Source organism: Eublepharis macularius, chromosome 9, assembly GCF_028583425.1.
Source record: "Eublepharis macularius isolate TG4126 chromosome 9, MPM_Emac_v1.0, whole genome shotgun sequence".
Classification (NCBI taxonomy): domain Eukaryota; kingdom Metazoa; phylum Chordata; class Lepidosauria; order Squamata; family Eublepharidae; genus Eublepharis; species Eublepharis macularius.
This window is the reverse complement of record NC_072798.1, coordinates 12,604,136-12,615,109: the sequence shown is the minus strand read 5'-3', so window position 1 is coordinate 12,615,109 and position 10,974 is coordinate 12,604,136. Positions and strand designations below refer to the sequence as shown.

At 42.9% G+C, this 10,974-nt stretch overlaps 1 protein-coding gene across 1 annotated transcript in view; it reads left to right on the top strand.

Annotated features, from left to right (window-relative positions):
- Positions 1-1,073: 1,073 nt before the first annotated feature.
- Positions 1,074-10,974, top strand: part of IRAG2 (inositol 1,4,5-triphosphate receptor associated 2) — a 69,880-nt gene continuing 59,979 nt past the window's right edge. The window contains exons 1-4 of the mRNA XM_054988596.1: positions 1,074-1,665; positions 3,517-3,627; positions 6,150-6,330; positions 8,793-8,869. Coding sequence (XP_054844571.1) covers positions 1,074-1,665; positions 3,517-3,627; positions 6,150-6,330; positions 8,793-8,869 — 961 coding nt within the window. The remainder of the gene's footprint in view (positions 1,666-3,516; positions 3,628-6,149; positions 6,331-8,792; positions 8,870-10,974) is intronic.

Sequence of the window (10,974 nt, the reverse complement as noted above, 5' to 3'; positions counted from 1 at the left end):
AGGGTGGGGCCTCAGCAAGGTATAATACTGTAGATTATAATATAATACTGTCCACCCACTATAATACTGCCCACCCTCCCAAGCCACCATTTTCTCCAGGGGAACTGATCTCTAATCTGGAGATCAATTCTTATTCTGGGAGATCTCCAGCTACCACCTAGAAGCTAAGGTTGATGAATATTGTTTGGCAACTTGTTATTGATCTCCTCCCTGTTTTTAGTGCAATGTCTGTTTACATGTTTTTATTGAATTATTGTACATGTTAGTTTCTGTAAATGTTTTAATGGGGGACCATATTGGGTTGGAAAGGCAGCCTGGAAGTATTTTAAAATAAAATAAATTGGCTTAGAATATGGGGTATGGTTTCTCATTCAAAATAGGTGGCAGCTATTAAGAAATGGGTATTAGAATATTCTTTCTTTTTCTCTTCTTCAATATCATTCTTATTGCTATTTTTTTTCATGATCGGATGCATTTTTTATATACACAACAGGTCAATTCATTAAATTTAGAATGTATAATTAATATTAAAATATATTAATTTACTAAGCAAAGTAGTTAAATTAATAAGCCAATACGCTAAATATTATGAGGCTGAATATAATGTTGAATATAAAATGTTTAAAATTTGGCCTTGTGTTGAATCCTAAAAATGTTATTAGATATTCTATCATGAAGTATTATAGTGCGAATATGCGTCTGCGGCTAAATCAACTTCTTTACTGTGCAACAGACCAATCCTAGAATTTCGGGGCAGTGGGGGAGACTTTCTTTTTTGAATAGGTAGCAGAAAATTAAGAAAAACCAAGAATGGCTATAGTTGAAGTAGATCAACTGTACAGTTAAATTCTTTTAAATGTTGAATATAAAATACTGAGTATATGCAAGTAATGAAATTGAGAGAAGTAGTCTGAAGTCATGTGATATGCTTTTTTAATTTTTATTTTTATTACGGCATATTTAATGCAAATGCCAGATTAATGAAGTACAAAGGAGAGTTTAATAATTGTCCCTTAATTTGTACTGTCTTCGCTTCTCTTTAGGTAACTTCAGAAAAAAGGAGGAGTCGGGAAATGTCTGTGGACAGCAGTGGCAGTAAACGCCACCACAACCCAGTGGACAGCCTTTGTCGGAAAATCCAGAGCATTAATATGCTGGACAGAACCTCGAATCCAGCCTTGCAGATTCCCAAGCTCCGATCCAAGAACTTCGACAGCCCGCAGGGTAATGTGAAGAAGAACTTGGAGGAGATCTTGAAGAGAAGGACCTTGAAAACAAGCGGCAGCAGTGGAGCGAGTAATGAGGCCTCTTTCCTAAGCCATTGCAGTGATGAGGTCTTCTCCCCGTGCCCGCAAACACTGGTCCCGAATCACAGGCGCATTTCGGATATCCGATCTGAGAACAAGACCTTTTCCACTAGTAGAAATAAAGACAGGGCCAGCCGACTGGGGCTCCCAACAGTACAGATGGGGAGTTATTCATCACCTCCCTTCAGAAGCAGGGAAACTGCCTGGGGCCACTTACTTGGTAATCCCAGTGCAGAGCTGAAAGGCAGGCCACCTCACGAATGTGACTATTTCACATCAAGTCCCAGCTCCTTTGCCTATGACCTGAAGTCTGTGCAGCCAACGTTCCAGTCTCCTGTGGCAAAAAGACTGTCTTTGGGTAAGGGAAGGGGGAGTTCTCTCTCGAGAGGCAGTGTGGTATACTGGTTAGGGCATCATTTAAACAAGGCCAAAGGAGCCCCGCTTGGTCCCGAAGCAGTCAAGGTGTGACACGGGATCAAGATCTCCCTAGGCTAGGGGTGATTTCTAATTTCTTTCTTTTTGAAAAGCCCTGTTTCAGTTCTTCATCTCCCTTATATAAATCAATCCTGTGATTCTTTATTTTTCTAGAATCCCCTCATGTAGAAATTCTCCCTGTTAAAGGGATGCCTTTTTGCCAATATCTGCGCATCAGTAAACCAGTGTTGTGTATTATTTGCAGTAATGGTAGATGTTGCATGTACATTGAATTCACGGGTGAGAGCCAGTTTGGTGTAGTGGTTAAGAGTGCGGGATTCTGATCTGGAGAGCCGGGTTCAATTCCCCACTCCTCCACTTGAAGCCAGATGGGTGACCTTGGGTCAGTCACAGCTTCTAGGAGCTCTCTCAGCCTCACCCACCTCACAGGGTGTTTGTTGTTGTGGGGGTAATAATGACATACTTTGTAAACCGCTTTGAGCGGGTGTTAAGTCAAACTGAAGGGCGGTATATAGATTGAATGTTGTTGTTGTTATTATTATTAAAACCCACGTGCCATGTATCTATGACACCCGTAGCAAAAAGCAGAGATCAAAACTCGATGACAAAAACACAAATAAGTATAAAAAGTAAACAACTTGGGAATGTTTACTCATTCCTCCTCTTGGCCAAACCTACCTTGTGGGATTGTTGTGAAGTTAAAATGGAGCGGGTTGGGGGAGGTATGTTTGCCAAACTAAGTTTTTTGTTTGAATGGATGAGGTGAGAAAAGATTAATAGACAGACAAAGGGCCTAGATCTAGTCATTTAGCAGCAACAGCAGCACCCGTTGAAGGTTGTCGCTGCAACCGTTGAAGGTTCTTGCTGCAAGATTTATTATTTGTTTACTATATTTATAGTCTACCTTTCTCACTGAGGCTCAAAGAGGAATGGATTACATAGTGTAAATCAATACTATCAATATGAAGAGACATCTAATGAGCAATGTACTAGGACTATGATTACAGAACTCTGAGTAAGCATAGCATATTAGACATGACACAGTGCAGATACGTTACTAGAGGTGGGCACGGACCGGAAAATGTTAGTCCATGGTCTGTGAATCCAGCTGGAGCAAGCAGGGGTTAAAGTGGAGCGCTTTAACATTTAAATCCCAACCATGCTCCAGCTGACTGGTGGGCCCGGCAGTCAGCTGGAGCAAGGGGGGTTTAAAGCGCTCCCAGCACTGGCCTGGACGGACAAACTGGTTGGTCTGCAAACTGGCGCTGGACCGTGAAAGGTTTGTGGTCCGTGAAACACCACAGACCCACAGCTTATGGGTTTTTCTTGGTCTGTGCCCACCTCTATACATTATGGTACCGCGCCAGTAGAAAACAATGCGGCAACAGTAGTTGCAACAGATAATATTCCCTGTACAAAGTGGTATAGTCTGCAGTCCCTTTCCCTTATAAAGCACCTTCTTGAATCATAGTACAGCCTTACTACCTTTCTAGAAAAGCATTCCTTAACGATGTTTACAGTTTAAATTTCAGGAGTAGGACTAAAGATGCATCGGGGGAAAAAATGATGCTTTATCTAAAGTATTCTTCTATATTGTGCTTCAGAAGCAATATACTGCTGGTTATCATTTGGAAATGGAACTCAAAAATTCCACTGGCATTTGCATGTAACTTTGTTTTGGCATCTTGATGAAAAATGTAAACCTTACAGCCACGCTCCTGGTTGGTGATTCTTCAGAAAGCTGGTGAAATGTCAATGCTCTTTCCTTTTGTAGGATGGAGGCTGTCACTCGGGCCTAAAGAAGATGAAAACGCCGATATAAGCCTGATCTGTGAGGAAGACTTGCTGACTACCATCTTCTGCGCCTGCGATGTGGACAGAAGAGGTAAAAATGTCCGGCAGCCTTTTCTTATAACTCCTGGGGATTCTTTCATTGGTATTAAATGGCCTTCAGAAATAGTGCTTCGCGTGTGCATCGTACTTCACAATGTTCAAAGCCCTTCCTGTGTATTTTCATGCTGCAGTCTTTACGATAGCCCTGCGAAGTAGGTCAGTATAATCCTTGCTTTTTAAATAGCATCTGGGAAAGGGTGGGGTCTGAATCTTAGAGAGAGTGGCATTCCCCAGGGTACCTACTGAGTTTAAAAGTAAAATTCAAACTGTGAACGTCATGATTCTTTTTCAGGCTTTAGCTCCTGTAGTAGAGCAAGCACTTGTTTTTTGGATTTGAATACTACCAGTCTAAAATGCTCATGGCCTCAAGTTGTAGATCTTTTTACTGCTGAGAGTTGTTCAAGAATAATGTCATATGGAAGACAAAATCAAAAAGAGTCCAGTAGCACCTTTAAGACTAACCAATTTTATTGCAGCATAAGCTTTCGAGAATCAAGTTCTCTTCGTCAGATGCACGATCCAAACTGGTCAAATACAGAAGAGGAGGGGAGATAGAGGAGAGAAGGCCATTTTTGAAATGTTCTAATCCAGGGGTCCCCATTCTTTTTCAAGTCTGCAAGGTCCTTTGAAATTCTGCCGCAAGGTGGTAGACGCATCCACAAAGTGGCTGCCACAGGAGACCGAGCCAACCACAAAACATCAGAGAGTGAGATGCACAACTCTAACAGCAACTCTTCATTTCGGACAGAAGTTCTGCTTAACTGGATGCCTTTTTAAAGGAACATACTTTTTAAAAGTATTTCTTGCATTACATTCAGTCATGCAGTGAAGATCCTTATGTTGTGGTGGCAGCCATTACTGAAGCAATTTTTTAAAAAAATCTGGATACTCTACCAGAAGTCTTGCAGGACAGAAGCCCCATTTGGCCCTATCGTCCTTCTAAAAACATTCGGTGGGCACCAGAAAAAGTGTTTACCGTTACCATGGTGCCCATGGGCACCATGTTGGAGACCCTGTTCTAATACATTTGTCTCGTTTGATATTTAGCTTACTGTTCTTAGTATCACTGATGAAAATGCCCTCATCATATTAAAGTCTTTTGCAGCTTAACTTTTTAAAAAGAGAGACAGTGAGGTATACTGGTTAGTGTGTTGGTCTGGATCTCGAAAACCCAGGTTTGAATCCCCGCTCTGCCATGAAAGCTTGCTGGATGATCTTGGGGTCAGTCACACACTCTCAGCTTATCGTACCTCACAGGGTTGTTGTGAGGGTAAAATGGAGGAGAGGAGAATGATTTAAGCTGCTTTGGGTCCCTGTTGGGGAAAAAGGTGTGGTATTAGTAACAATAAAACAAGAGAATTCACTGTGGGTCAGGAGACAGAAGGATTCGCTGGAACTTTGGAGTTCCTAGTTCTACCTGTGAGCTGTAGGCCGTCAAATTGCAACCTAGAATGGTGGGAGTGACCCCACTGTTACAAAAGTACAATAGCTTTGCCGAACAAGTAATAAATGAGAACATAGTGAACACATGAGAACTGCTTCATCAGCAGTTTGGTGTAGCGGTTAAGAGTGCGGGACTCTAATCTGGAGAGCTGGGTTTGATTCCCCACTCCTCCACCTGAAGCCAGCTGGGTGACCTTGGGTTAGTCACAGCTCTCTCAGAGCTCTCTCAGCCCCACCCACCTCACAGGGTGTTTTGTTGTGGGGATAATAATGGCATACTTCCGCTCTGAGTGAGCATTAAGTTGTTCTGAAGGGCAGTATATAAATCAAATATTATTATTATTATTATAAATTATTATTATAAATTATTATTATAAATTATTATTTGTTGCTAGGACTCTATCTCATACTTCATCAGGTTTCTGCATCATGTTGGTGCTAAATCGAAAATAAATAGCATTCATGTTCCTAGGCAGCTTGGAGGAGGCTCCAGAACAAAGCAGAACAGGTCACTCTTCGAGTCGCTAGGAATTAAAACACAGATGTCCTGTGCGGTTGTTGATAGCAACTCAATGTCTGTCATTGTCTATCTATTCGGATCACCTTTATGAGTATCTGAAATAGTCAATAGTCATCCCCACCACCACACACACACACACACACACACATTGATTTCTCCACCACTGGAGATCAATACAAAAATTTTATTACTTAGCCTGATCAAGTTGCAGGCTTCGAAGGGGGATAATCCGGAGACTAAACCTCATTCGACTGCTGTCCGTGTCTTAGGCTGATTCCGCACATGTTGGATAATGCACTTTCAATGCACTTTATCAATCATTTGAGGTGGATTTTTTGTTCCACACAGGAAAAAATCTGTTCCAAATGATCTATAAAGAGGATTGGAAGTGCATTATCCAACGTGTGCGGAATCACTCTTAGTAAGGAAAACCCTCTTAAATCTGGAGCACGTTGGCTCACAGCAACAAATGTTGACCTTAAAACATTTCCGTTCTACCAAACTCAGAATGACTTTGATTGCGATGCTTTCTCTGTCATTGCGGGCTTTAGGCAAAGTGGCTGTTTCCACAATAGTCGACTTCCTGAGACATACGACCAGCCAAGGCTCGGAAGATGGCAGTCTTGAAGATCTGTGTAACATGCTCGATCCGGACCACAGGGATGTCTCCATGGACCTGGAAACCTATCACGCCATCATGAAAGAATGGATTGACGACTGCAAACGCAACTGGTACCCGGCCGATTCTGCCGTCACCTTAAAACAAGATGAATAGCGATCGATGTGCATAGCTTCGCTACGTACCACCTTTTCTTGGGAGTACACCTTCCCCTTTAGTTCACCCTCGAATACGTGTTCTACATTAGTTGCAGACTATACTAAGATACTTTTGAAATACATTGCCAGGCAGTGCATACATTTCTCCCACAAAGTTGCGTTGTGGTAAGGCCAATGGAGAAAGAGAGAGAATGAACGGCTCCTTCTGCTCTTCCTCTCTGGTGTGCCATAATGTTTTGTAGTAGGTAGGTTTCGCCAATGGCAGTTCCAGTATTGTCTCTAAGATCATCCTTGCCTGGACGCTGGAGTGGGGGGGAGTCCTCCTTCCGCTGCTGTTTTTTAAAAAATAATGTCCATGGCCTATCGGACTTGCCAAACTCTCACACGATTGGTTCCTGTTGCTAGATGAGTCTGGCCAGCATTTAGGTGGTTTGGCAACCGGCAACCGGAAATGGTGCTTGAACTCTTGCAAGAAGGAACCTCAAAGGGCCTGGTTTCTGTGGCTTGCCACATTGTTTGTAAAGTGGATGGAGGTCAAAGAGGTAAAGAGAATCGTCTCCTCTAGTTTCTGGAGGGACAGGCAGCTGGCTGGCAATGAGCAGGATGAGAAGTTACCCACCATCCTAAGCATCTGCTGCCTAACAAAGTTGTCTTAAGATTGTCTCTTGATAGGACTGGCCCTTGTTTAGCTCAAGGGCAGATGTAATTTGGGAAGGGGTTTTTTTTGTAGTCATTCACTCCAAACGTGAACGCCTCACATGATGGATGTGCAAACTGGACTACAACAAACTTTGGAAAGAAGGGAATAAAGATTACTGGTATAGTTTGTAGTGTTCTTAAGGGGACTGGAATTTCTCCCCCCCGCCCGCCCGATATTTGCTTTTCTAGCTATATCCATTGATACTTCCTACTCTCTTTTAATAGAGGGTTTTCTCTTTGTCGAGAAATTGGTGCATTCTTTTGTAACTTCACCCCTTGCAGTTGTGTTGCGTTCTGTACCACAGGGTGGTGCTATAGCAGGAGAAAAGGAAAGTCTGGGAAGACGTTGCCTGGCTCTGAGCAGCCTCAAAATGAAATTCTGAAATATTGCAGCACTTCCGCTTTTCCAATTTCTCTTTGATCAAAATGCAGTTGATTAGAAACAAACTCCTAAACAGAGGGAAGAAACAAATAATTTGGCATAATAATAACAACAACAACAACAACAACAACAACAACAATAATAATAATAGATTTCTATACCACCCTTCAGGACAACTGTGGCCGTTTCCACATGTCTTCTACCCCTCCCGAAAAATGTCGCAAAACTTACGGAACAGCGTGCCTTCATGGCGCGATTTCCTGACATGACTTTGCTTTGTGGCGCGACGATGTCAAAAAACACGCCACATAGCGAATTGATGATGGTGTGCCATTCCATAAGTTTTGCACCATTTTGGGGGAGGGGGGGCGTGTGGAAATGGCCTTAATGCCCACTTAGAGCAGTTTACAAAGAATGTCATTATTGGTTGTTGTGGGTTTTCCGGGCTGTATTGCCGTGGTCTTGCCAAGACCACGGCAATACAGCCCGGAAAACCCACAACAACCGTCATTCTCCGGCCGTGAAAGCCTTCGACAATATGTCATTATTATTCCCACAACAGGGAGAAATTGGGTAAAGAGACATCAGGAGAATTTCTGAACAGCGCTAATAATTTGTGTGACTGGTGTGAGGGCCAAGCTACAAGTGACGAATGACACTTGAACGGCAAGTGGATTGAGTGGAGGGCAAGTGAACAGGGAGAAATACACTTGCCGTTCAAGTGTCATTCGTCACTTGTAGCTTGGCCCTGAGATGAGATGTTAAAGAACTGGCTTCCTGTGCCCCCGAACATAGCTATAAATCGGGCTTGACGCTTGTGTATAAGCAAAAGTTATGAATCCATTATAGCAACTATGCATGCTGGTTAAATCCTCCTCTCTGTAAACAGCCATGCCAGATATTTTCCACTCCAGATTAAATTAGCAGTAGGACCTAGGTTTTTGTTGTTTAAAAAAAAAAAATTCTGGTGTTTTTCCATCTTCCTTTCGTGTGGGACATGGGGCGGGGGGGGGGGGCGGGTCACAATATATGGAATGATGATGGAAGTGGATGTTACCAATTAAGTTTAATTGCATGGTGATGTCACTTTAAAAACGTAAGTGAACACTTTGAAAAGGAGTTCTAGAAAATCCTTCAGATTTCTGGGGTGCTTTAAGGTACTACTGGAAAATCGTCGTGAAGGGAGGTATGCTTGTGGTGGTGTGTGTGGCGGGGGCGGGATATTCATTAGAATACTGTATGATTTTGGCTTGGCTGTGATGAAATCTATACAAGTCTAGTTCCTACTTAAACTGCAGAAACCTGTGAAGAGATGCGGCTTCCTTTCTTTTTCTAGGGAAGAGGAAGCTGCTAAGAAAGAAACTGCAGACTTAGAGGAACCGGTGATGAAGCTTCAGGAACGCGGCCTAGCAGGTACCAAATGTCCTCTGCATGAAAGTAAGTCTCCCATAATATGTAGGATCGAAGTCATGTGGCTGTCACTCAGTATGCTCAGGCTGTATTGAAGAAAATATAAAACTGGAAGATGAGTATGGTGAAGTGGTATGGGAGTCTGTGTAGGACTAGGAAAACCTAGGTTCAAATTCCTGTGAATTTATTAGGTGACTTCGGGCCAGTCATTCTCTTTTATCCTAGCCTATCTCATTGGGCCATTCTGAGGGCAAAATATGGTGGTGGGGGGAGACATCTAATTCATCCTCCACCAGGTACCCCTTGGGGAAAGGATGGGGTAAAACAGTCTTTGGATTCCCTTCTATCAGATTCAAGAGTGGAGAGTAAGTACAGGGCTTGTGGAAGGTAGATGAAAAAAATGAAAATCTGCCCTCAAGTCATAGCTGACTTCTGGTGACCCCTGGTGGGGTTTTCACAGCAAGAGACTAACAGAGGTGGTTTGCCATTGTCTGCCTCTGCAACCCTGGTCTTTGTTGGAGGTTTCCCATCCAATTACAACAACAACAACATTCGATTTATATACCACCTTTCAGGACAACTTAATGCCCACTCAGAGCGGTTGGTGTACAAAGTGTGTTATTATTATCCTCACAACAATCACCCTGTGAGGTGGGTGGGGCTGAGAGAGCTCCAAGAAGCTGTGACCTACCCAAGGTCACCCAGCTGACTTCGAATGGAGGAGTGTGGAATCAAACCCGGTTCTCCAGATTAGTGTCCCTCCACTCCTAACCACTACACCAAACCGGCTCTCAGGTTGACCCTGCTAAGCTTCTGAGATCTAACAAGAAACTGGTAGATAGGCAATTAAATAACATGATAGAACTACTGAGGGGGTGAAGCCCTCACACAGTTCTGAGGGGGATTCCTCAATTATCCGTTTGGATCAGCACGAAGGTTGATGTGGTTGGAGCTAATGGGAGTTGAGTTACTGGCCTACAACATCCTCTGTTCCATTTTATCCATACAAAAACAACCCTGTGAGGTTAGGTTGCTAGGCTGCGACTGGCCCAAGGTCCCCCCATGAACTTCTCCCAGATCCTTGTACGACCTTCTTACTACTATACCGTCCTGACCCTCACGTCATGACAACACTGTGGTGTACGCCATGGAATGAAAAGCCCATGGACAGCCAGGGGTGGAAATAGTGAGAATCAGAGAGTGTCAGGAGATGGCTGGCTCTCCTTCCTTGGAGATACTTAAGAAGAGGCTAGATGGCTACCTGACAGCGATGATGTTTCTGTGACTCCGTATGAATTTAGGCAGATCATGAGAGGAAGGGCAGGAAGAAATGAGCTGGTGCTGGGCTCCTTGTGGCCCTTTCTTATATGCCCGGGGTAATGCTGATCGCTGCTTTGGGGACAGGAAGGAATTTTCCTCCAGGCCAGATTGGCCAGGGTTCCTGGAGGTTTTTTTGCCTTCCTCTATTTTTTTATAAAGAATTTTATTTAAAGAAAAGAAAATAGGGTAAAGTAAGAAAAGAAAATAGAGTAAAGTAAGTGCATAGTATAAAAGTTATATATATATATATGTTATCCAATCTTATACAACCAACAAGTATATAAACAGTACAGTTAATACAAGTCTTGGGAATAAAACAAGCAGTGTGTTTAAGTTTCTTTAACCTAATAAACTAATTATTACATATTTGGCTTCCCTGAGCCTAGATACATAACATTTCTCCTTCTCTCTCCTTCCCTCCCTCCCTCTAAGCTTCTGCATCAATTAGTTTAGCCTAAATAATCAAAGAAATCCTTCCATTTTTTCCAGAAGTTGGTTATCGGTCTGTTTTGTAAGTAGGTAGTCAGTTTGGCCATTGAAGCATATTCGTGAACCTTACCTCTCCACTCTGGGAGACCAGGACAAGCATCGGTTTCCCATTTTCCTGCAAATAATACTGCTGCTGTCACCGCGTAATGGAAGAGATCTCCTTGCCCTTTTCTCACATTAGTCGGTAAAATGTTTAAGAGCATACTTTTCGGATTTAATTCAAATCTGAGTTTTTGCCTTCCTCTAGGCATAGAGCAGACATCACTGGGAGAGCAAGGAGAATAGGTGGCTGTGAATTC